This window comes from Drosophila nasuta, chromosome 3, assembly GCF_023558535.2.
Source record: "Drosophila nasuta strain 15112-1781.00 chromosome 3, ASM2355853v1, whole genome shotgun sequence".
In the NCBI taxonomy this organism is placed as follows: Eukaryota; Metazoa; Arthropoda; class Insecta; order Diptera; family Drosophilidae; genus Drosophila; species Drosophila nasuta.
Window position 1 is genome coordinate 3052107 of NC_083457.1, and position 24481 is coordinate 3076587.

At 36.7% G+C, this 24481-nt stretch overlaps 2 protein-coding genes across 2 annotated transcripts in view; one reads left to right on the forward strand and one right to left on the reverse strand.

Moving 5' to 3' along the window:
- The window catches only part of LOC132792720 (neuropeptide CCHamide-2 receptor), a 31407-nt gene extending 7665 nt beyond the window's left edge, over positions 1-23742 (forward strand). The window contains exons 2-8 of the mRNA XM_060802171.1: positions 11620-12381; positions 15474-15693; positions 15788-15954; positions 19931-20124; positions 20190-20310; positions 21770-22171; positions 23546-23742. Of these exons, the coding sequence (XP_060658154.1) occupies positions 12023-12381; positions 15474-15693; positions 15788-15954; positions 19931-20124; positions 20190-20310; positions 21770-22171; positions 23546-23582 (1500 nt within the window). The 5' untranslated portion in view covers positions 11620-12022 and the 3' untranslated portion in view covers positions 23583-23742. The remainder of the gene's footprint in view (positions 1-11619; positions 12382-15473; positions 15694-15787; positions 15955-19930; positions 20125-20189; positions 20311-21769; positions 22172-23545) is intronic.
- On the reverse strand, positions 4856-5980 carry LOC132789995 (uncharacterized). The gene has a single exon (XM_060798378.1). The coding sequence runs from the start codon at positions 5852-5854 to the stop codon at positions 4925-4927; it is 930 nt and encodes a 309-aa protein (XP_060654361.1). The 5' UTR covers positions 5855-5980; the 3' UTR covers positions 4856-4924.
- Positions 23743-24481: the final 739 nt, after the last annotated feature.

Genomic DNA, 24481 nt, shown 5'->3' on the forward strand with positions numbered 1-24481 from the left:
GTGACAAATTCCATATAGTAGAAGGGTATTATTTTTAATTATTTCTTTTCGTTATCTGCATTTTTATACCCGCTACCCATAGGGTAGAAGGGTATTATAACTTTGTGCCGGCAAGAAATGTATGTAACAGGTAGAAGGAGGCATCTCCGACCCTATAAAGTATATATATTCTTGATCAGCGTCAACAGCCGAGACGATCTAGCCATGTCCGTCTGTCCGTCTGTCCGTCCGTCCGTCTGTCCGTCTGTCCGTCTGTCCGTCTGTCCGTATGAACACCTAGATCTCAGAGACTATAAGAGATAGAGCTATAATTTTTTTTCGACAGCATTTGTTATGTTTGCACGCAGATCAAGTTTGTTTCAAATTTTTGCCACGCCCACTTCCGCCCCCGCAAATCAAAAAAATCGAATAACAAACGTAATTTTAAAGCTAGAGTTACGAATTTTGGTTTATACAATAATAACTATAGTAATTATGATTCCTGAAAATTTGGTTACGATCAGACAAAAATTGTCGAAGTTATTAAAGAAATACTTTTGTATGGGCAAAAACGCCTACTTACTGGAGGTCTTAGTTGCTTTGGCTGACAATCTGGTATATTGTGCCGTCTATGGTATATTTAGAATGCGGTACTATATCGATATACAACATATACCATTTGGTATATTTTTTACAATATATATACAAATACTTTTGTATGGGCAAAAACGCCTACTTACTGGAGGTCTTAGTTGCTTTGGCTGACAATCTGGTATATTGTGCCGTCTATGGTATATTTAGAATGCGGTACTATATCGATATACAACATATACCATTTGGTATATTTTTTAGTATTTTTGCAGTATATTTGGTATATTTTGAGAAATATAATGCAAAATATATAGCTTTTATTCAAAATGGGTAGCGGGTATCTCACAGTCGAGTACACTCGACTGTAGCTTTCTTACTTGTTTTTACAAACTTTAATAATTTGCCATATTTTACAATATTGCCTCTCATTCTTGATCGATCACAAATAAGTGTCGCTTTGTTATCGGTTTTTTAGTTTCCGCGTTCTCTTATCGATACTTTCTTAATTTAAGTGTTGTGTATTATGCAATAAAAACTTACTTTAGTTTAGTAGTAACTAATCATTGCATTATTGAACTGTTGAGTAGTGTGTAAAGATACCTCAATTCAAGTGCTGTGTAGGGTATTAAGATTAACGGATAATGAATGAAGCAACTCTTACAATTTAGTATTATACATAGAGAGCTCACATGATCTCAAAGATTTCGATAATTGCAGCGATCATTTGCAGATTCTCTTTGATTAAGAATAGGTAAAATTTGAAAATACGACTGTAATTTATGTGTCTTGAACACTCAGCGCTGTTGGAACTAGTACTTAATCATAATAAATATGGAAGCAATTCACAGTCATTAGCAGCTATTGTTAAACATTTGTTTACATCAGTCAAACGAGCGCTTTTTGTTTTCCTTCGCTCTGCTTGAATTTTTTCATTCATCCTCTTTGCATATTTTGTGTTTATCTCGCTTCATTGTGTCTCGGTCTCTGTGCTAATGTTCTATTGACATTGACCGACATGTGGATAAGGAAATTGTCTTCAAAATAATTCTCTTGTGCAGTCTCAGTCTCGGCATATAAAGTGTGTAGAGAGACAGTATTTTTCCCCCATGAGCACACGTAGTATATTTTGTTCTCAGTCTGCACGTGGAGGGTAATTTACTTAGAGCTGTCGAAAATTGTTTGTCTTCCTTTGCGCTGGCAACCTGCTGTGCTGGTCCCCAAAATGAATTTGGCTTGAATTATGTGGACAATAAATTTCAGGGCTGCCTGTGGCTGCTGCTATTGCTATTGCTGCCGCTTCTCTTACTCCTGTTTCGCATTGACTCTCAACTTTGATGGCGTGATTTTGCCAATTAGCTTGCCTGGACTCAAAAATGTAGATGTAAGCATGAACGTTCTGAACAGCCCCAGCTTCGCATTCCTGACCAAGCACCGAAATTGCTTTTCAATTCTGTGTGCCGCAAACAATTTAAGAGCAATTTCAATTCTGATTTTCTGCTTTGCCATTTGTTTATTCCTCTTTGGCTCGTGCTGAGGCTCGAGTTCCGTCGACATCAAAAATTTATCGCGAAACCTTCAATTGAAATTCACTGCATTTTCGCCGTTGACAGATTGCCGCATAAGGTAGCAAAAAATCCAAAAGGCAAACCAAACAAACTGAGGGGAGAGGGCAACATTCTCATTCAATGCTGGAATACTCTCTTGTAGAATACTGTACTGTAAATCATGTTACTCCTAGGGGAGCCATATGTCATAGTTAACCAATCTGTAATAAATTTTCGATTTAGCTAACGTATCAATATCCATATGCAAATGGGCTGAATAATTTAGGGTATAGGTAGAAAGTGCTGAAAATATCAAATTTATTGTAGCACATATTTATATATTTTTTACACGAAACTGTAGAAAATTTGTTAAAGATTTTGACTCATGAAAATCTTTTCAATGAACTTAACTTAACTTAACAATATTTAAAAATAAAGTATTGTTATATAGGATTTAAATCATAATAAAATTTATGGTAGTAAGATGATCTATATACTAGTATATATATAATTTATGTCTTTTATATTGGCTTAATTTTAATGAAAATTGAATCTTTAATAAGCGCTTTAGCTTGAATATAATAAATTTTTAACAACTTTACTAGATTCGTTATTTATTCAGTTAAATTAATATGTTTTTTTACAGAGTTTCAATATGCATATACTAAAGAATATTACGTATACGCTGCGTGTTTTCTTAAACATTTTCAACCAGGTTTGAGTGTCGCCCTTTGCATACTCTTACTGACAAAGAACGACAAGGTTGGCAACATACTGCTGCAGAGTCAAAGCCTGGTATTTGCAAGGGTTACAATCTTTGTAACTGTTTTTTTTTTTTTTGTTTGGCTTTTCAGGCTGTCAAGAATGTGAGTTATGCGAGTTGGACTTGTTTCAAGCTGTTACTTTTGTTGTTTTTAGTTTCAATTTGCATTTAAGCGGCTCTGAAATGGGCTTAAAATGTATGTGTCTGCTTGTAGCTTAGTCCATGAAAAGTAAGATCTAAAAATCGAATAGAAGATACGGTTATGGTGTAAACAATGTGGATAAACAATTGAGAAGCTGCCAATAAAACGAAATATTTACACTAGAAAATGGGGCGTGGAAGAAGGGAAACTACCACATGAAATCAATTAAAATATTTGGAAGCAAGAGATAGCACAACACATAAAACAGCGGACGGAAAACATCTTTGAATTTGTGCGTGAAAAGTAATTGAATGTGACCATTAAAATAGCGTATACGAGCCATACGCCAAGAAGAAGAACACGAAGCAGAAGAGAAAATGTTTTTTCGAAATAAATCGAAATGAAGTACGACTACTAAGTGGCGTCTGTTTATTTGGAAAACAAGCAAACAAACAGACAAACAGACAAACTGAAAGAGAATGCCAATTGAAAATGCGAAAATGTGCCACACACTGTCCATCATTGTGCCATCAAAGTTTGGCCAAAAGTGAAAATTAATTAAATACTATATATACCGAGTACTATGTGTGTGTGTGTTTAGCCAAGTATTTGCGTAAATTACTTGAATGATTATTTTTCATTTTATATTCTTATTCTCCTCATATTCATCGCTATGGCAGCAGCACTAAAATGGGAGCAAGAGCAGCGAGTGCTGTAAGTGAAACCTCTTCGGGCATTTCAAATATTTGCCAAATAATTAATCACGCCACGTCATGGCCCAGAATGGAAGCGCCTACGTCAGCGTCAGCATCAGTTCTTGCACTTCGTTTTACTTCTCTCTATCTCTATCGTTCGCTGTCTGTCTTTGTCTCTGCCTCAACCTCTGTCTCTGTCTCTGTCTCTGTCGTTGACATGGCCAATGCCTGTTGCCCACTGATAAAATGAGCTCCGACTCATACCAGATTATTATTATTATAAAATTTTAAATAAAGCCGACAGTTAAAGTTCTCTACACATGACCTTATCCCCTCCTCTATCAAGTGAAGCAAAACATTCCTGATTCCGACCACAGCTTTCTGTCGCTGTCCCTGTCTCTGCCTCTGACTCTGATTCCGATTTAGATTCTACGTTGCTTTTGACTGACGTCCTTCTGCACCGGCTGCTTTCATGTTTGAGTATTTCTCTTTTAAGTTCGTGCTTATTTATTGCCCGCATTTAAACTGACATTTAAATTCAACTTAAGCCTCAAATAAATTTCAAATGAATGTTTGCCTAAAAGTCATATTTGTATTCCAATTATGGAAGATTATTACCCATTATTGTTACTCAAAAATGACTGATAGCTATAACCGAATATTAAAATAATCTTTGCCTTCTATTATTTTAAGATTTTGAATTAAATAGCTAGTTACTTTAAGGTATCAACTTCTATCTCTTTTTACAATTATGGCAAATTTCGTGACTTAATCTTCGCTCCCTTTGGCTAATTTCCCAGAAACAAAAATTTAATGTAGAAACTTTCTTAATCTTATCATGTAAATCACAACTAAGTTAACTTCTTATTTGAGTTTTTATTCAGTCAGAGTTTTTTATACCACTTTCTTTTTATTTTCCACTCTGACACCCTCATTAATTTCACTACTTACTAAACTTGGCAAAATAATTTTCTTTTGAAAGTTTTGCAGGCGAGAGAATTCCCAAATTTCCCTCTGCATCGCTTTTGTCTAATTACAGAATATGTTTGCATTCGTATTTAGAATTATTTTTAAGACAATTATTCTGATCAATTTAAATGCATATCAAAATAAATTTGTTTAAGGAAAAGTTGCAATTTATTTAAATTAAAGACTGCAAGTCCTGAATTTATTTGTGGCTAAAAATACATATACTGAATTGGACTTAAATTCAAGCAAAGCAGTCGCAGTCACAGTTGCCCGGACAGGAGCAGACCGGAGTGTAGAGAAACTCGCTTGGCTTCCAAAAATCCACAAGTGTCTGGCACTTGTTCTTTTTGTATTCCTTTTCAATCTGCTCCATCTTTGTTTCCTTGCCGCATTGACAGAAGTAGTCGCCCTTAAGAAGATTTTCCATGTTGCCGCAACAGACATCTCTGATCAGCAAATCAATGGGACTGGGATCGGAAGTTGCGCCTTTCATTGGCTGCGCTTTCAATAGAATCTTGTGCGATGTTCTGGCATTCACATCCAGTAAAATGGTGCACTTCAGCCTAGGATTATAAATACTTTTCATTCTTTTATTGTCCACAAAGATCTCATAGTGATCCACATGGTCCAGGTCATGGATATACCAGTCCACCGACAAGCACCTCACGTCGATGCGCTTCACTTTGGTAATGCTGGCGGGAAAACCATCGTGTGGCGATGGCAGCGACTCTTTGGTCTCGTCCAGCTGATTCTCAATCCTGCATCTCGCGTATGTCATCGCATTGATGTCCATGAAGAAGCTCTTCATGTGCATCTTCATCTCGAGGCGTCTCTTGCCCTCGGGAGTTCGCAGAAAGGCAGCTCGCTTAATGGCGCATCTCACGGCCACACAGTGGCAACAACAACAATCCTCCTTATAGCGTTCGCAATCATCTGAAAAAGGCTTATCGTCCTGCGCTGATTTTGCCGCAGCGCTCTCATCTGTCGCATCTGTTTTTGTTTCCGCTGCAGCTTTGGCCGCACTTTGAGCATCGCCTTCACTTGCCCTGGGACTCTTTGGTGGCGTTGCCGTTGGGCTTTTGCTGGCTCTTGCTTTTGACGATGTTGACGGTCGTGATGAGTTATTCACTGTAGTCTCCTCTGGCGTTGCAATGCTGACTCGCCTAGACATCTTGCAATGAGTCAAATTTATTTGTACTTGGATAACTTTTAATTTATATCTTTTTGCAATTAAATGAATAATAATAAATTCAAATATAAATCCCTTTGGAAAGATTGTGATAATTTCAAGAAGAAAATGAAATTAAACTCAAATCTATCGAAATTAGATACGCATAGTTGTCACTTATAATTATATGCTTATATCCCACTAAAAGGTCTCTCTTTTTTTGCACAGAAATTAAGAAAAATAATAATGTGTAATTGATTTTTCTGCGAACAAATATTCAAATTCGAATATAAATTTTTTGTGACTATTTAAAACAAGAAAGCTACAGTGTGATTGACTGTAAGATACCCTCTACCCATTAAAAAAGTGCCAAGCCAAATTTATATACCAATAAAAACTATATTCCAAAGTATTTCCTAAATAACTTCTTCAATACAATAAATATTGTAGTTATTGTTTCAACAATTAAGTAAGCTACAGTTGGGTGTGCTCGTCTGTAAGATAATCAAAAGTGATTTATTTTGTTAACTAACAGTTGAACAAATAAACGAAAATGGAATTTTGTGCACCTAATGCCTTTTTCCATCAACTTGAAGTAAAATAATTTCCAAACACTAAACAGATCTTCGTTTAAATACCCCTCGTAAATTATATAGTGCGAACTACTGAATTTATTCAAAGCTCGCTTATGCGCAATGTGATATTTACATTGGTGGCCTGCACTTGTTTTACACGATGACATATTCGAGATTTATGAAAGATAAACACGAAACGGCATCGCTATCAAATCGATGAACGTGCAGACTCACAGTTGCCAACATCTTCAATCATCTTCAATCATAACGAATTTGCAGAATTTCTACAGAACGCTTTATGACCCGAAATGGATGACCCAGTCTGTTCCAGTCAGGTTTCTGGTCGTGATGCCTGCCTGAGAAGAACGAGAACGAGAGAGGGCGAAGGAGGACGATGGCAGGCAGCGTAACTTTGTCAATATTTATGTTCGCAGCTCGGAGCTTGGGTAAAAGCAAATGGAACGTTGTGAAATTTGCATAATGTATTGAGAGGAGATGGGGGGATGGATGGGAGCGGGAGGGCAGCGCATACGAAATGAGCAGCGCCCATTCACTTTTTTTTTGAAATGACAAATATTTTGAGGCCTCTCTAATTAAAATAGCTTAGAAGGCGTTGCATAATGAGCGACCCATTAGTCTGAATTTGCCAAGGGCTTCAACCAACTAAGACTTGCTCTTCCAAGTTGAAGTTGAAGTTCGCTTTTAAGTCGCAGGCAGCATTTCAGTTTTGCTCAGCTCTGCACGGCTAGCCGATTTCTTTTCTTTTAGCTCATTATTCGACTTGGCTGCGCATACGTGGCGTATGATTAACACGCTCGCCACATTACACAACATACATACGCACCGTATGCCATTACTGTTCCCGTTGCCAGCTTACAAGAAAGAACCTGACATACACGCATGCACAAGTGTGCGTGTATTAAATTATGTTTGCTTTATGATTTATCTAACGGAGGGCTCGTAAGAATTTTGAGCATGTACTGCAACGCCATTCCGACAATATGTTTTATCTGCCTTTGTCTGCTTAGCAGCATCCCAAACTTTGCGGCCCAGCGGGGGGCATCCTAGCCACGGGATATTCTACCCTGGCAGCCACGGCAGTCAGGCAGTCAGTCAGCGATTCAGCCAGGCATTTTAATAGACTTTCCCTCGCATCGTGACGCGTCGTGTCGAGGCGGCTCTGGCAAAAGTAATTGCGTAGAAGAAACAGTCGCTGGTTGCTATCTGAGCTCACACTCTGATCCTTAAATGATAAATAAATAGGCGTTAGAATCGCCAATGCCTCAAAAGAGCGACTAAGAATTGCTCTGTGATTCTTGGAAAATGAATATCCATAAATCTCGCAGCTAACCCAATGTGGGAATTATTGCTAATCAGCATGGCGAGAGAGAAAATGATACATCTTCTCAACATTGCCAGCGCTGTTTTTTTTGACACGAAGATAGAAGAAAAGCAATTGACAGGTCGCCTAGGAAATGTATCTCCCCAAAGAAAACTTTCTGAAATTGCCCAAGAAATTCAATTAAATTGATTGCGGTCGCCGCAGTCGCCACAGGGCATTTCCCCTAAGTTTAATAATATTTGCTGCTGCTGCCAAAATAAAAATAAAAATGAAACGAAACGAAACGAAACGAAAGCGCAAAGAAAATATGTTTAATACATTTCAAACTGCCACTTAAGCTGTGTCCTGCAATTTCTGCTGTTTTGCTTTTGTTATTGTTGTTGTTCTCCTTCTTGTTCTTGGTGCTTTTCCTGGAAAATTGGCGTGTTTCTTGAAATTGTCGTCAAACTTGTTTTGAAGTGCATATTTCATCGCCTGTGCGACGGGTATTGTGTGACATTTTCTGTATTGGCTTCGACGTTTAACTTTTGGCAATTGCCCTGTTCTTGGCTTTGGTCTTGGTCTTGGTCTTGGGCCAGCCACTTCCGTCGCGTCAGCGACATCCGTTGCTGTCTGTTGTGAGATGTGTATGTGGTCTGTGTGAACGAATTCAAAAGTTTTGTAACTGATAAAAGTAGATAAAGTTTGGTTTTTTGGGAGAAGCTGAGCGTTAAAAACCAACTGAAATACTTGGTGTTGCGTTGACAAGTTTTAAGGGCGCTGAATAATTGCCCGACGCCCAAAGCAGTCAATAAAACTTGGCTGGCCAGCAGCGGGCAGTAGCACACAGTAGTACGTGAAAACTTTACTTTAAATTGTACGAAAAATAATTAATACTGCGCAGCTTTTCATTACATTTGCTTCACCCTTGCCGGAAGTCACATTCCAAAATTCCCCGCCAAAGCACACAATCCCGATGTCGCCTGACGTCGTATTCGCATTCGTTCTGGCTTTCGTTCTCGTTGCCGCAAGAGCTGTCATTAAAAATGAGTTGCCAATGGCAATTGCAGGGTTCCCACTATTTACCCTCGACTCGACACCGACACCGACGTCGTCAAAGTCACCAACTCCGACCCTGACCGCAGTTATTAGTGCCAAAGCTAATTGCACTTAAACGTCTGTGCACTTGATTCCTTTGTGCAAGGACCACAAATGCTTTGAATGCCCCAACCAAAAAATGGCGCACATTAAATTCATGTAAGTGCCCATGTCAATTGGGTGAAAACTCAATCCCATATCAAATGCTTAAACACTTTTATGACCTCCGGACAATAAATCATCAATTGTGCGCTAGAAAATTGTACAAATCATTTACAGCACTTTTATGCGGAGTAAGCTCTTACTTTTTTCTATGATTTATTGTTGTAATAAATTAGGAATGATTTTGCTTGAATTTCGTCTAAATTCTATCAATATAAATTATCATTGAACAATGATTAGGCAATCAATAATCAATTTATGTGTATTCTGAGTGAAAATATGTTTGAGCAGTCCTAAAGCTATTTGCACTTTCCACTTTTCAATTTCCACTTTGCCCTTCGATTTCTCTGATCTGCAATCATCCCGTGGCGTGCAAACATCAATAATTTTCACTTAGCTGTCCAATAAACACAGGATTTTATGCCAAACAAATGCAGCTGACCAGCTCAATGAAGCCACCTGACCAAGTACACATACATACATATACTTGTATATACACTCGAATGTGTATTCTCAGTATCTGGGCAATGCTGCAATTACATTTTGCTTTCCAATTTGCTAAGCTGCTTAGCCAGTCAAGCGTCTATAAATAGCTTGTCTCAATAGCCGCTAGAAGATTCCGTTCGATTTGCCAACAATTTGTAACAACATTTTGTTTTTCGGGTTCTTCTCAGCCAATGAATAAATAATACGCATACGCACTGTGGAACTGTGTGGAATTGTAGACTGCAAGCGATTGCGAAAAATCAATAGCAAATGAAACAAGTGACGCCTTCTAAGCACTCTAATATCGAATTGAAATTGAAGCGACCCGAAAGGCAAGCATAAGGCACAAAAACACAGACAAACACTTGTTCGCAGTCCATGGAATAAAACCACATCAGACGACTGCGTTGAGACTGCGTTTGCGATTACGAATGCGATTGAATGGGGATAAAGGCGCCTGATTGCGATTCGAAAGTCTTTTGTAGTATTTGCTCCCAATGAATTTGTATTATGTAGTACACAATGTGACACCACTGAACGGGTTTGCGACACACACTTCCTCATGCTCTTCCTTCTGCTTCGTCCTTGTCCGTCTTGCACCGGAAACAGCAGCTCAAGTCAAACAAAAACACCCCAAAAAGATAATAACAAAAAGGAATGCCAATACGCAGCTAACACAAGGCAAATGAATTCCTTGCAGCAACTGAGCCAAAAGCCATGGCTCAAACTCAATCAGCTTCCTTCGCTTCGATTGCACAAGCCAAAAATTCTTCAGCTGTAATCTTAAGCTGCATTTGCTTTGTATGTAGATTTCCGTCAGCTTACAAGTAACTTTTCCCATCTTCAAGTAAATAGAATCTATAGATTGTAGTTCGGCAAAACGTTTCAAGGTAGATACTTTAAATCGTATCACCCCCGCTAATCTAACTAATATTATACTATGTGTATGCAGCAAACTTACTTAACAGTCGTAGAAATCATTTCCGACTACATAAAGTATAAATATTCTTGATCAGCGCTACGACGATGTCCGTTCGTCTGCCATTCTGTCTGTCCGTCCGTCTGTATAAAATACTGGATGTAGGTGTTCATATAAATGGTCGGACAGACGGACATGAATATAGTATATCGTCTTGGATGTGACGCTGATCAAAAATATATATATGTTACTTCATAGGATCGGACATACTTGATACATACATTTCGTGCTGCCCTATGGGTAGCGGGTGTAAAAAGTCTGTCAAAATTAGGTAGATATTTTAAATTCATATTACAATTCATTAAATTTAAAGTGTCCTCATGAAATATTTATCAGTTAAATGGTCAGATTTGTTCTTTAAATATAAAATAAATAACCAGCACATAAATAATTGTAGCATTCATATAGTATGAATAAATAAATAAATTGACTCGTAGTCTGACAACTGCTTTAATTTAGTTTGAAAAGTATTTCACGCATCTTTCATTCGGCTGACAGTTGAAATTTATTGCTTCGACTAGTCGTTTAAAAGTTGGACAAGCAATAACACTATTATCGTAATACTATAATGCTTCGAATGGCTTCTAAGTTGTAAACTAACCCAAACAAAGACAATAAATGAATTAAATCGCCAAAGTCTTATTTGAGCTTCTGCTCTTGACATGCTTGAAAAAGTACTTTTAAATTATTAATAGGATTTATAGTTATTTTTATTTTGGGTATTCAGAACCCTTTCCTTGTTTTATTTTATGTTGTTTAATTTGAAAATGGTGTTCGATTTTCTATCTAATATTTTTTTATTACTTTACATTAATTTGGGTAGAAGAAAAAAGGTTCTATTGTCATGGAAGCGCCTCAAGCCACAGCCATTGCTTATTCAGTGTGTGTGTGATGATGCCCTTTTGGCAAAGGACATTTTTGCATATTAAATAAATAATAGACTACCCTAAGGGAGGGTTGTCGATGTGTGTGTGGAGGAGAAAATAGGCCGCAACATGTAGCAGAATTTATAGAACAACACACTTGAGTTTATTACGTATACGCAATGTTATTTAATTTAAAGTTGCTTAAATCAAATGACTATTACAAGTATTTGCCTCTCGCTCTTGCGCATTGTGTTTATGTGTTTGTCTTGCATTTTTTGCAGCATGGCAACAACTGGCGCCAGTCAAAGAACACAGCAAGAGGAATAACAACAGCAACAACAATTGTGGTCACAGCTAAAACAAAATGTGCAAAATAAAACACGCAACTGCGGCAGCAACACAACAACTAACAACAACAACAAAAGTAGCAGCCACTCTACGGAAAACGTAGATGCCATAAACTGAATATCCCTTAGCAAAAAAGCGCACAACAAAAAAACTTGAGCGCAACAACCGAGCAAAGGAAACGGAAGTGGCCACGACGACCACACGCACACGAAATAAGCGAAAGACACAAAGAGAGAGAGAGAGAGAGAGATAAAGAAAGAGGAAAGGAGATAGTCTGTCAGTCTGCTGCCAGCGAGGCAGTGTCACATCTTGCATCTTTAAAGCAAACTCCCAAACATGTACGCAGCGCTAATGGACATAAGCCAGACGCTTGCGGCGAGTCTGGCATATGCGCCGCTGGAGTCCAACGGTGCAGCTGATTCTGCTGCTGCTGCTGCGGCGGCGGTGGCGGCTGCGAACACAGCGGGCTCAAATGTAAGCCAACTCAGCAATTTCAGTCAGCTTGATGTGTCGGGCCGAGGGGCACACAACGCCAGCGCCGAGGAGGTATCGCAGTACGTGGATGTCTGGGATCGCCCGGAGACCTATATTGTAACCGTCCTCTTTACGCTCATCTTCATTGTGGGCGTGCTGGGGAACGGCACTCTGGTCATCATATTCTTTCGCCACCGCTCGATGCGCAACATACCGAACACGTAAGTGCCGTCATACTTGTAATAGCCATCCAGACCACCCACGGTGTTGGCTTGCTGGAGTCCTACCTTCCCTTTCCTTTCCTTCCTTCCGCTTGCCATCTGCCATCTGCCTCCTTCCTCCTTCCTCCTAATCATAATCATAGCAAGCACTTAGTATATAAATAGATGTGTGTATATATATAGGAAATATAACCCAAAATTGCCACTCAACATTCATGGGCTGACTTATGAGCAGCATCTTTGATTTTATTGTTCCTTGTTATCTATCCCAGTCAGATACTTATTCTTTTCCCGCAACCAACAAAACAGCTGTCAACTTTTGGCCAAATTAAAAGTTACCAAAAGAAAATGTTCATATTTTTGTATCAGTCTCTCTCTCTCTCGAATGCGGCACAGTATGTGCTTAAGAATACTTTTGCAAAGCACACCAAACTTGAAGGAATTTAAAGAGGAGAGAAGGAATTTACAGCGGCCCATAGGTTCAAAAGGGATCAAACGAAAACATTAAAGCTACATCGCACATCCCTTTTCAATTTAAATAATCCGTATCTCAAAAATCCATTAAAATATTTGCGCACACACGAAATTTTTTTATTTATCATACCCAATTATGCTTCTTGATTTATGCTGCCAAATGCTAATTATAATGCATCAATATTGGTTAAGCTAATTCCCAAATTAGTAATCAATGCTTTTCAAAGTTGTGCCGAGAAAATAAGCCCATATTCTTTTTTGTATTGATTACTTGAAGCAAGCTGTAACTTAAAACTTTTTAAAGTTGTAAATTTGTTGACTGCAACTGGAATTAAAAAGTTTCTTTTTTAACAAGCGCTTTAATTCATAAAATATGTCAACTGAAAAACTGTAAAAAAATTTAACACTATGAAGTTTTTATTACTCAATTATAATTAAAAGAATCAATATTTATTATTATTTCTATCAAGTTTTTTTTGCGTTGACATTAAACATTCACTGAACTGTTGACCCACACTGCGTATGTGTGATATGTCTTAAATAAGTAAAATGACTGTTTGCTCACATTCTGATATTGACAGCATTTGCAGCTGGCTTAACGCGTGCTAAGCTGCAAAGCTAGTGAGATAAAGATGTTATATAAGAATTGGCAACCCGAGTTTGAAAACATTTTATGGCCAACAGCTGGCGGGAATTTCGGGTTCGGGGTGTGGCATATGAAAATGTTTATTAAGTTGGCAACTTGTACAGAAACTAACAACTATGTAACATGGTTTGCGGCATTGTGGCTTCTGTCTACAAAGAAAAATTTAAATAAATTGAAATGGAAATTCAATCAAAAGTTTTACACCTCAACGCGACAAACGCTGCAGACTTTGACTGCGACTTTGTCTACGACTGTGACTGCGAAGTCAACTGAGCACTTGCATAACAAGCATTTTTTATTATAAATTGTCTTCACGCCTCGACTATCAATAAAACGTGTTTCTTATGTGCAATCCTCCTTGAAAGATGCCAGAGCAAACTGTGCACAAATTGACAGATCAAGGGAAATATGTTGAAGGTGACTGTCCAAGTCCAAGATTAAGTCCAAGTTCGAATTCGAGGAGTGCCATTGATGCTCGGACAGCTGCTATTTGGGAGCATCCAATCAATGGTAAAGAATCATAATTTTCCCTCTATTGATGATAAAAGTTTTCTCTGAATGCGACTGTCTAGACAAACGTCAATTGACGAGAGTCAGCAATCACAAATTAGAGGCCATAATGATGCACGTTAGGGCCAAATGTCTTTGCTCTGGTTGTTGCCATTTGCCACCTAAAAACCAAGTTCAAGCGTTTGAATGCCAACACAATTTGTGAAAAAGGCAACATTTGCCTCAGATTTCTCTCACACACAACTTGGATTCGATTTGACAATGAGGTGGATAGTAGATACTCTCAGCTGTTGACTCGGCTGCAGACCTAACTCAAGGATTTCACTTTAAAATGTCCAAATACACAATAAAAAATTTGTTCAGCAAAGTGCGTTTCGAATCGAGTGCTTTCCAAATGAGTACACACGAATGGCACAGAAATTCAAACAGAAACTGTATCACGGATAGTTGCAGAATCACAAACAGGAACAAGACCCTTCCGATACCAATTCCAATTTCAATCGCAGTGCAACCATGCAGCAAATTTGACACGTTTAACTGCGTGTGTGCCAAGCAAAAGAATTAAACAATTCTTAATAAAAAAAAAGGGGTTTGGGTCCCTGACCGATGAAATGCGAAATGTGCACATTATTATTATTATTTTCATTAAATTTACATATAATTTATTTATACTCTCTATATTTTAAATAGCATTTTTTTAATTTAAATTTATTTTCAATAATGTTTGGGATATAACCTTTTATTTTAGTTTGAACATTCCTAAGTTTCGTTGAGATATTCTTAATATTACAAATGTTTTATGGTAGCAATTTAGATTACCATTTGTGATTCAGTATTCAAAATGCCTTTATAGTAGCAATTTAGTCTATCATTTGTGAATCAGCATCATTATTTGAATTTTCAACATTGCATATTAAGTAGCTACGATTGGTTATTGAACATTTGTTATTGATACCTGGAACAACATTCAGAGACTCTCTTCTTGTGAGAGTAATTAAGCCATGCTTTTGTTTTGCAAATATTTAAAATTCCTTTTTTGGAATTCCTATTTGAGTAGGCTTTAAATTGAGGAAGTTTAAAAGTATGCACGAAAGTGTCTCACGCCAACTCTTTCAAATATTTTCAATGTATTTGTTTTCGGGTTGATTAATCAACTGTTCTTCAATGCCTTAATTTTATGCAAGTGTATTCGTTTTTATCTGTATCATATTTCTCATTTCTTATTTCGGATATACAAAATATAGCCTTTAGCATATTTCAGTATTTCAATGAATTTGTTTTCGAGCTCGTTTTTGACCATTTCATAATATTTCTCCTTTCCGGTATTCTGATATACAAAATATAAAGTTTGGCGTATTTTGTAGGATTTAAATAATAATTTCGCTTTTGCACATTTTCAAATATTTTAAATCAAACTGATTTCAAGTTGAATCATTTTATATTCATAATTCTTTCCTTTCAGGTATATACTATCGCTGGCTCTGGCCGATTTGCTGGTGATTGTGGTTTGTGTGCCAGTGGCAACAATCGTCTATACGCTGGAGAGTTGGCCCTTTGAGCTTAATATGTGCCGCGTAGTTGAATTCTTCAAGGACATTTCCATAGGCGTTTCCGTCTTTACATTAACAGCACTTTCCGGCGAGCGATATTGTGCCATTGTCAATCCTCTGCGAAAATTGCAGGTGAGCAGCTGTCTGCTGATGTTTCCTCCTGAAGTCACTTAAGTAATTTATTATACCATTCCTCTTACTCTCTCCCTCCGTCACTCATGTTTAGACAAAGCCGCTGACTGTTTTCACGGCCGTGATGATCTGGGTCTTGGCTATAATACTCGGAATGCCATCGTTTGTTGTCTCGAACCTCAAGACGTATCCATTGGCATCGCCGACGGGCAACATAACCATTCTAGTGTGCTCTCCATACAGCACCTCGATTTATGCAAAGTGAGTAGCCAGCAATTTCTCTGCCTCTCCCAGTTGTGCCAGTCAAGTGCCCAATCAGTTAGATATTTTCGCCTCATTCGCTTTTATTTAGTTTTAAGTGGGTTGTCGCAGCAGCAGCCTCGCCTCGTCAAAAGTCCTACCACAGTCCAATGAAGCAGAAGATCCTATTTTTCTTCAAGCTATTTAAGCCAGCACACTCAAGTTGAAGTACATAATATATATTTTATACAATATATTATACTATATAAACAAAGTGCTCCGACTATGTATTTGTATCCTTTAAACAGTCCTTTAGATTTCTTTTATGCATTATACATTTGAGTTTAACTTCTAAAAATATGATAATAATTTTGGACTTTTAAATTGTATTGAATTTATGTTTTAGCTAATTAAATAAAAAAGGATACTTCACTCTCTTATGCGTTGTAATGTTGGCCTATTTGATTTAACTAACTTTCTTTAATATATTTTGCATTCGAATTTTAGGAAAATTGTTCAAAATTTAACTTTACTAATGGTGAAGCTTTTATATACTACATCATTAAAGATAAAAAGAAAAGCTGACTTTACCAAGAACTTATGTACACAACTCAAGTTTTTTAAAGTAGAATGTTACGCTTCTATTTGATCCTAATAGAATGTCTATGTTTAACCTGTGAAATATACCTGACACTACTTATTAAAGAACGAAGTATCTATTAGCTCACCAAGCTCATTTACAAAAATTTTCTTCTTTTAAATTCGTTTCCATTTGATTGCATTTTTCAATTATTTGTTAATTTAGTTTATACATTCCTTGTTGGAAATCAATGCTTAGTAGTGTGGAAATGTTTCCTTTTTTCATGATGAGGGAAAAATGTCCTCATTTAACAAACTGATTGAATCTGCATTCCCCAGATGAGCTGCCATTTATGGGGCTCTTTAAGCTGTCTCCACCCAAAGACTTTGTTGGTCAGCTCATCAGATGGGCTCAGTGTTGTCTGCCCGGGTTATTTTACTTGAACATTGGCCATATGCTGCCATCTACTCCTCATTCCAACATTATCCTTGTTGATAAGCAACTTAAATTTAATTCCGCTTTCTCTTTTTTAATGCACCTCGTGCGGTTTTGGGTTGCTCCCTGCTTTCCTGGTCTGCGGCTGTGCTTGCGCTCGCTCGCCTGTTGCCATGAGTTGGAAATCCTTTGGTGTCGGACAATGGCAGCTGTTGCCACATAATCTGGCACCGCACTCTTACCAGTGCCTCGTTGTACCATCTCGTGGTCGTAATTTACAACTGGTCGCTAATTTTTTGTTTAAAGCATAAAAATCTCTTTTATAACTGTTTGAAAAGTATTAAAAAAAAGAAGCCACCACATTTCAGGGAAAAGAGAATTTCATTTTCGTTGCTCTCAGTTATAATTCGTATTTATTTTTATGATAACTGCTGTTATTGCCCATCAGAATGAGCCACGCTCCATAATTTATTTAATATCTTGTCCTTGCTGGTATTTTAATAGTCCAACAAATTGTTTGGCATGGCTTGAACCTGCAGCTATTTGGCCTAAATCCGCTTATAGGAATTTCAAATTGACTACCAAAGTTTACAGCCATGGCGAGGGATACTAATTTTAATTGAATTTCGCCATTTTCATCAATTTGAAATGCGATGGGAGTTAACTTAACTTAAATTCATCAAACTTCCTGTCAATTCGTTTAGCACGAAAATCAAAAAATAAATGCGAATCAATAATTAATTGAACGAGAGCCTTTAAATGAAATTCGCTTCTTAAACGAAAGAATATTGTTAAAGATTAAATCGATATGTTTATACACGCTTGGGTACAAGTATTGTGTGCCTCTGAAATGCATGTTACAGGCAGAGACATCTCCGACACTATAAAGTATATATATTCTTGATCAGGGTCAACAGCCGAGGCGATATAGCCATATTTGTCTGTCCGCCTCTATGAGCACCTAGATCTCCACAGCACTTGTTAGGTTTGCTCCAAAATTATACCACGCCCACTTTCGCCACCACAAATCGATAACAGTTAAAAAGCAAGTGTAATTTTTAAGCTAGAATCGCGAATTTTTGTATATTCAATAATAACTCTAGTCTTTCTGATTTCTGAATTTGTTATTAAAGAAATACTTTTGTATGGGCAAAAACTCTTACTTAGTAAACGGATCTTAGTTGCTTTGACTGACAATCTGGTATTTTTTTCAATCTATGGTACATTTGGAATGCAGAAATGTATAAATGTTTATATACTGCTCAACACGAAAGTTAATACTGGCAAATTTAAATTGAATGTGTTCGTTTATTTAATTTATTATTCCGTTTTCATTATTTAACCCACAAAATGAAGATTGGTTTTTATAACTTTGATACATAAATCCGATTACTTCAGGCAACCGTCAAAAAATTACATTTGCTAAAAAAAGGTTCACAAAAATTAAATGCATGTAAAAATTAATTAATAAACTGCATTAGTACGACCAAAAAATATATATCACAATCTACTAATCGATTCATTAAGCGATTCTCTTTCAACTAAAATTGAAATATTTTCCTCTCTTTAATCCTTTTTGGGTATAATCTATTAGATTACTTTTAATGGGTATTTTGAGCATCCGTCATGTCAAAAAAAAAAATTCATCAATACAATTAGATTGCATTAATTTCAATGTAATTATGATTTTTTCACTGCAGCACGCAAACCTTCTAAAAAGATTCGTGGCAATTAAAATGGAAACAATTTAAAAGCGAATAACATGTGGCGATGTTTTGCCACAACATTTAATTTTATTTAAAATTGTTGATTAAGTGTTAGCAGTTCATTTAATCTGGATTAATTTTGAAAAACTTAATAATTAACGTTGTCATTATTTTTAACAAATAAATCAACCTGTCAATTATTTCACTCAATTCAAATGTATTTAAAAAAAAAATAGTTCAATGAAAAAAATACGAAGTGATTGACAGATATTGACAGATTGTTGACAGATTGTTGACAGACTACGAGAGACACTCATTAATTAAGCTGTCTTTTCACTGTTTGTTTCTGATAATAATACAGTATATAATTGCAGAATAAATAAAATATTCATGTATTAATTGCCATTGCTGAAAGTGCAATTTAAATGAACAAGCAAGGCTTTTAAATATTGGAATTATAAAAGAAATGAACTAAATTTTCAGATTTTAAATTTCAATAAATTTCATAAATAAAATTGGATTAAATTAGTTACTTTATTTGAATTATGTTCATTATTCATTATTATTATGTTATTCTCAGTTTCTTAAAATTCAATATAAATAGGGATATTGTTTTATTATTTACATTTTTATATGCGCTATGTATTATAATGAATATGTATGTATGTTATGTAACAGATAGAAGGAGCCATCTCCGACCCTATAAAATATGTATATTTTTGATTAGCATCAAAAGCAGAGACTATAGAGTCCTGCCCGCCTGTCCGTCCGTTTGTCTGTCTGTCCATCCTTATGTATGCCTATGTATATCTCAGAGACAATAAGAGATAGATATATCATTTTCGATAGAGATTTTTGTTTGCAAACATGATCTTGTTTAAAAAATGCCACTTCCGGCACCGCAAATGTGCGTATACCAAATAAACAGTATTTATGGTTCCTGAAAATGTGATTCCAATCAGATAAAATTTGTTATTGTATTGGAAATATTTTTCTTTGTCTGACAATCTGATATATTTTAGTATTCTATATATTCTATATCAATATACCTAATATTGCCTTTTGGTATATTTTAAAATTAATAAAGCACTGTTTTATTTTATCCACAATGGGTAGCGGGTATCTTACAGGCGAGCACACTTGACTATAGCATTACTTATTGTATATATGTATATGTATATTACATTATAATTTCGAGGCAATTGCCCTTTAAGTAAATAACGAAGAGATGATTCTTAATTTCGTGTATTATTAATTGCGTCTTGTTTCGTTTTAGATACATGGTTGTTGCCAAGGCGTCCATCTACTATTTGTTGCCACTGTCCATCATTGGAGTGCTGTATATCATGATGGCAAATCGGCTTCACATTAGCGCCCGCGACATGCCCGGAGAGCAATTGAGCATCCAAAGTCGTAGCCAGGCGCGAGCTCGTCGTCATGTGGCTCGAATGGTGGTCGCCTTTGTTGTGGGTGAGTATTGTGGCAAGGAGGAGGAGTCAGAGGCGAAGAGAATGACATACTAATTACTCTGATAGTGTTCTTCATTTGCTTCTTTCCATATCATGTCTTTGAGCTGTGGTACCATTTGTATCCGACCGCAGAGGAGGATTTCGATGCCTTTTGGCACATGGTTCGCATCGTGGGATTCTGCACAAGGTGAGCGAGCCACTTGATAACTGCGATTTCAGCGCTTTTTACATTTTCACATTTTACTTTCACATTCACTTTGAACTTATATAACTATGTACGTATACCTGGGGGCAATTGCATTTCTTTGCACGCGCTGCTAACTCAAATGGAAATGGGGATAATGGCGAAAAAATACGCGTAGTTGTATCTTAAAACTTAAGTCAGAATCGCCCCTGGGTTCTGTCTTTTGGCATGATTTTTAATTGAAAGAGATAATCCTTGTAAACTTTTGCTTCACCCCAAGCAAGTGGCTGTAGTCCTCTGCTCTGAACATCCCATCTACTCTCAGTCTATGAAGTAGTAAATTTATTTAAGTTGACAGCTTTCTTCTTCTTCTTCTTCACTACCTTTCACCACCCGAAAGAAAGTGTGAGAGACACAAAGCACAAGTCCTGGGAGCTCTTTGGGGCTCTTAGCCCCGATGCAAAGTGCGAAAAAATAATGCGTCAGCATTTTGGTAACTTAATTTGTGACGTCAGCGTATTAAGCTGGATTTGCATTTAAATGCCAAAAGGGTTGAAAAATTTATTCGAACAAATTATTGAATAAAAGATTTGAAACAAAACGATATACGACATTGTGTAAACGGAATAAATGCGCCGCATTATCAACTTTGGGGATGCAAATAAAACGGATAAAGCACATTAAACAATTTGTGTAATTTTGGAACTGACTTTAAGAGTTTTAAAGTATATTAAAATGCAAAAATAGGGATAAAAATAGTTTCTAGATTTGTAAGTATTGGGTATCGCAGTTAAATTTATATTTACATAAAAGTGAATCGAAAAAAATATTGTAAATTTTTTTAAGGAAAGCTAGTTAGGCCCAACCAGGAACATCAGAAAATACTGAAAATACGTTTTAATAGTCGATAATAATGAAATAAATAATACGCGTTGAGAAAAGTCTTTCGTTTTCTAGAGCGACTTTTGGGTCAAGACTAATCGCTTCACTCAAAATTATGCTTTTGGAAGTACAGAGACGTAAGTGTAATAATAAAGGCATAACTTATATCAAGAGAGAGCTGTTAGAATAGCCAAGAGAGTGTAAAGTGAATATGTATGTGTGTGTAGACACTCGACCTACTACAAATATAAATATCTAAATAATTATGCACCTATTATACTTTTTAGTACTATTCAGAAAAGAATATATTTCAATCGGATAAATCGACTTCTTATTATGTCCCTTAGGCCTGATGTTTATTTTAATTCCTATCCAACATTTTATAACAAAATGTATCGATAAAATAGAGTTTCGTAAATTCCTAATTTTTGAATAAGTAAGATATGTGTAACACAGTATATCAAAATTGTCATTGTATGAGTATTTGGTATTCTAGTCTCTCAAACTCAACCTATAACCATTTCCAGCAATATCATTTCATCTATGGACTAATTTTTGGCATCGCACTTTCAATTTGCAGCTTCCTCAATTCCTGCGTTAATCCAGTGGCACTGTATTGTGTGTCTGGTGTGTTTCGGCAACATTTCAACCGATATCTCTGCTGCTTCTGCATCAAGCGTCAGCCCCACCTTAGGCAGCATTCAACCGCAACTGGCGTCATGGACACCAGCGTCACCTCGATGCGACGCTCGACTTATGTGGGAGGCAGTGGCGGAGGCGGAGGAGGAGGGGGTGGCAACTTGGCTGCCCATCGCGCCTCGTTGCACATGAATAACAATCATGGCGTTGGGGCTGGAGGGCGTGGCGGCAGTTTCCATCGCCAGGACTCGATGGCGCTGCAGCACGGAGGCAGTGTGAATGGGGCTGGAAATGGAAACGGCGCCGGCAACATCGGACGCGGCTCCATCATCAATGAGAAAAGGTGAGGAACGCTGATTGTGGAGCTGCTGGAGGAGGGTGCCACCTCTCAGGAGGCCGACGAGCAGCTCTAAACAATTGGCAACTCTGATCTCACTGGCTGACTGTCTGTCTACTGTCTACTGTCTGTTTGTCTGCTCTGTTCTGTTCTGTTCTGTTTTGTCTGCTGCGTATCGCACTCTTGCACCCAAAAATCGCACACAATGCCCTTGCTAATTGGCAGTAATTGTTTGGCCTCCAATCTGTTAGTCCTGTATCTGTGCAATTTGTGATGCAACAATCGTCCAACGTCCAACGCCCGCAGCCCATCGACCAATTGGTCTATGTAAATTTCCAAGGGCTTTAAGCCCTGAATTTCCCTTGAGAAGCGAAGTGTACCACTTACTTTACTGTACATACTATCTAAGTGGCAAAAGGCCTGCGTATACGTGATTCTCAGACAGACAGGCTTAGACAATGTGTGTAAGTATTGTAAGTGTGTTAGTGAACCTTCCATCAACTATGCTGAGAGCTTAAAGCTCTCCTCTGCGTATACCTCGTGTAAGCGACAGCTTAGCCGATTTAACTAATGAACGGAATATAGCATAAACTTCCATTTTCAGTACTTTGTAGTCGAGAATTAAACGTAGCACACGTATTAATAATAGCTATTGTGTTTAGGCTCAATTTGTTGTAAATACATATGTAATGTAATGTGTAATCTACACACTCTCTCTCTCTCTCTCTCTCTTACCTACAAAATGGTATTCTATGTGATGTGCTTAATTAAGTAGTATTTAAGAGGCACTCGAAATAATTCGTAATTATTTATACTCCAACACATATACTCAATCGCATTAGAGATGGGCAAACTATTACTAAATTATTTATAAAATATATTAAAGCCCTTTTAATGAGTTCAAGCACTCATCTCTATTGCATATTGAAATTTAAATTACATCTAGTTTCATAATCTTGTGTAGCTGCAAATATCAATAGCTATAATTATAATAAGAGAGCTTAAATTGTATGTACATAAATGATTAAATAATATTTGGTTGTTGCTGCTTTCAAGTATGATATTTAAAAACTATTAAAGAGCAAAAAATTAGCAAATTGAGTTGCATTATTGAGAAATTACTTACTGTGGAAATAATGAATATAATCAATATAACATTTTTCTATCTATTAAAGCACTTGTAAATATATAGCTTAATTTGTAAAAAACACAATTTAGTAAAAGCAATGAGAATATGTATATGGTAATCTGCAGGTAATGTATTCAATTTACATTCACAATTTATTCGTTTCCATGCAGCACCAAAAAAAAAAAAAAAAGAGTAATATGAACACAAAATTCAAATAATAATAATTCAAGCTTATATTTTTACGGTTTCAGTTTTATCAAATGCTACGATGAGCGTACTCGCTACTAAATTGGAAATAATATTTCATTTCAGCATCGAATTAAATAAAGTAGTTGTTAAACTCTCTTTAAAATAAATAATACAAGTAAATATTTACAATTTAAGATTGTGAAATCCTCTCATACAAACTTAAGCAAAAACAATAAATATTTGAATGTTAATGTGTCAAATGTGCAAATATGAAAATGCAAATAAAGTTTAGAAAATACGATCAATTATTTTATTTATGAACGGATACAATTTTTGCAAAATGTAAATTAAATGCGATTTATTTAGTTTCTTTCAATATTGTTTATACTCGTATGTAAATTTGCAAATGGGAAAACAAATTGCTTTTAATAGAGTTGTCAAATACTGCAATATTCTGACAGCTTTTATAAAAATGGAGAAGAACAAAATAAAAGGAAAATTTGATTGTAAAATTACACAGACAAAATATTCATAAGCAAGAAATTCCATTCCATTCAAATTCAAGAGACAACATAATGTTGTTGTTGCTGCTGTTGCTTTGTCTAACATGTCAACATTGCAGATAAAAACCGAACCCAATTTTTGCCCCAGACACACGCAAACACACACAGGGGAAATATGTCAACACACCTTTTGTGTAGCTAGACAAAAGTTATTGGCATGCAATAAATGCTGCAGTCAAAGTGGCTAATCTCGACCCTTACCTCCAACTCCACCTCCACCTCCACCTCTAACCGTAGGCTGACATGTCCATTGAATGGCTCGCTCTGCCCTGGCTGACATTCCTATTGGACCTGCACTAAATCAGACGCAACTGGCAGGTGGCACCCTAGGATTGGACTCGTAGCCTACAACCTGGTCGAACAATGAACAAATTTTATCATGTTTTCCCCAAAAATGTGGGAGCTATGTTTGTGTGTTGATGTGTGTGTGTGTGT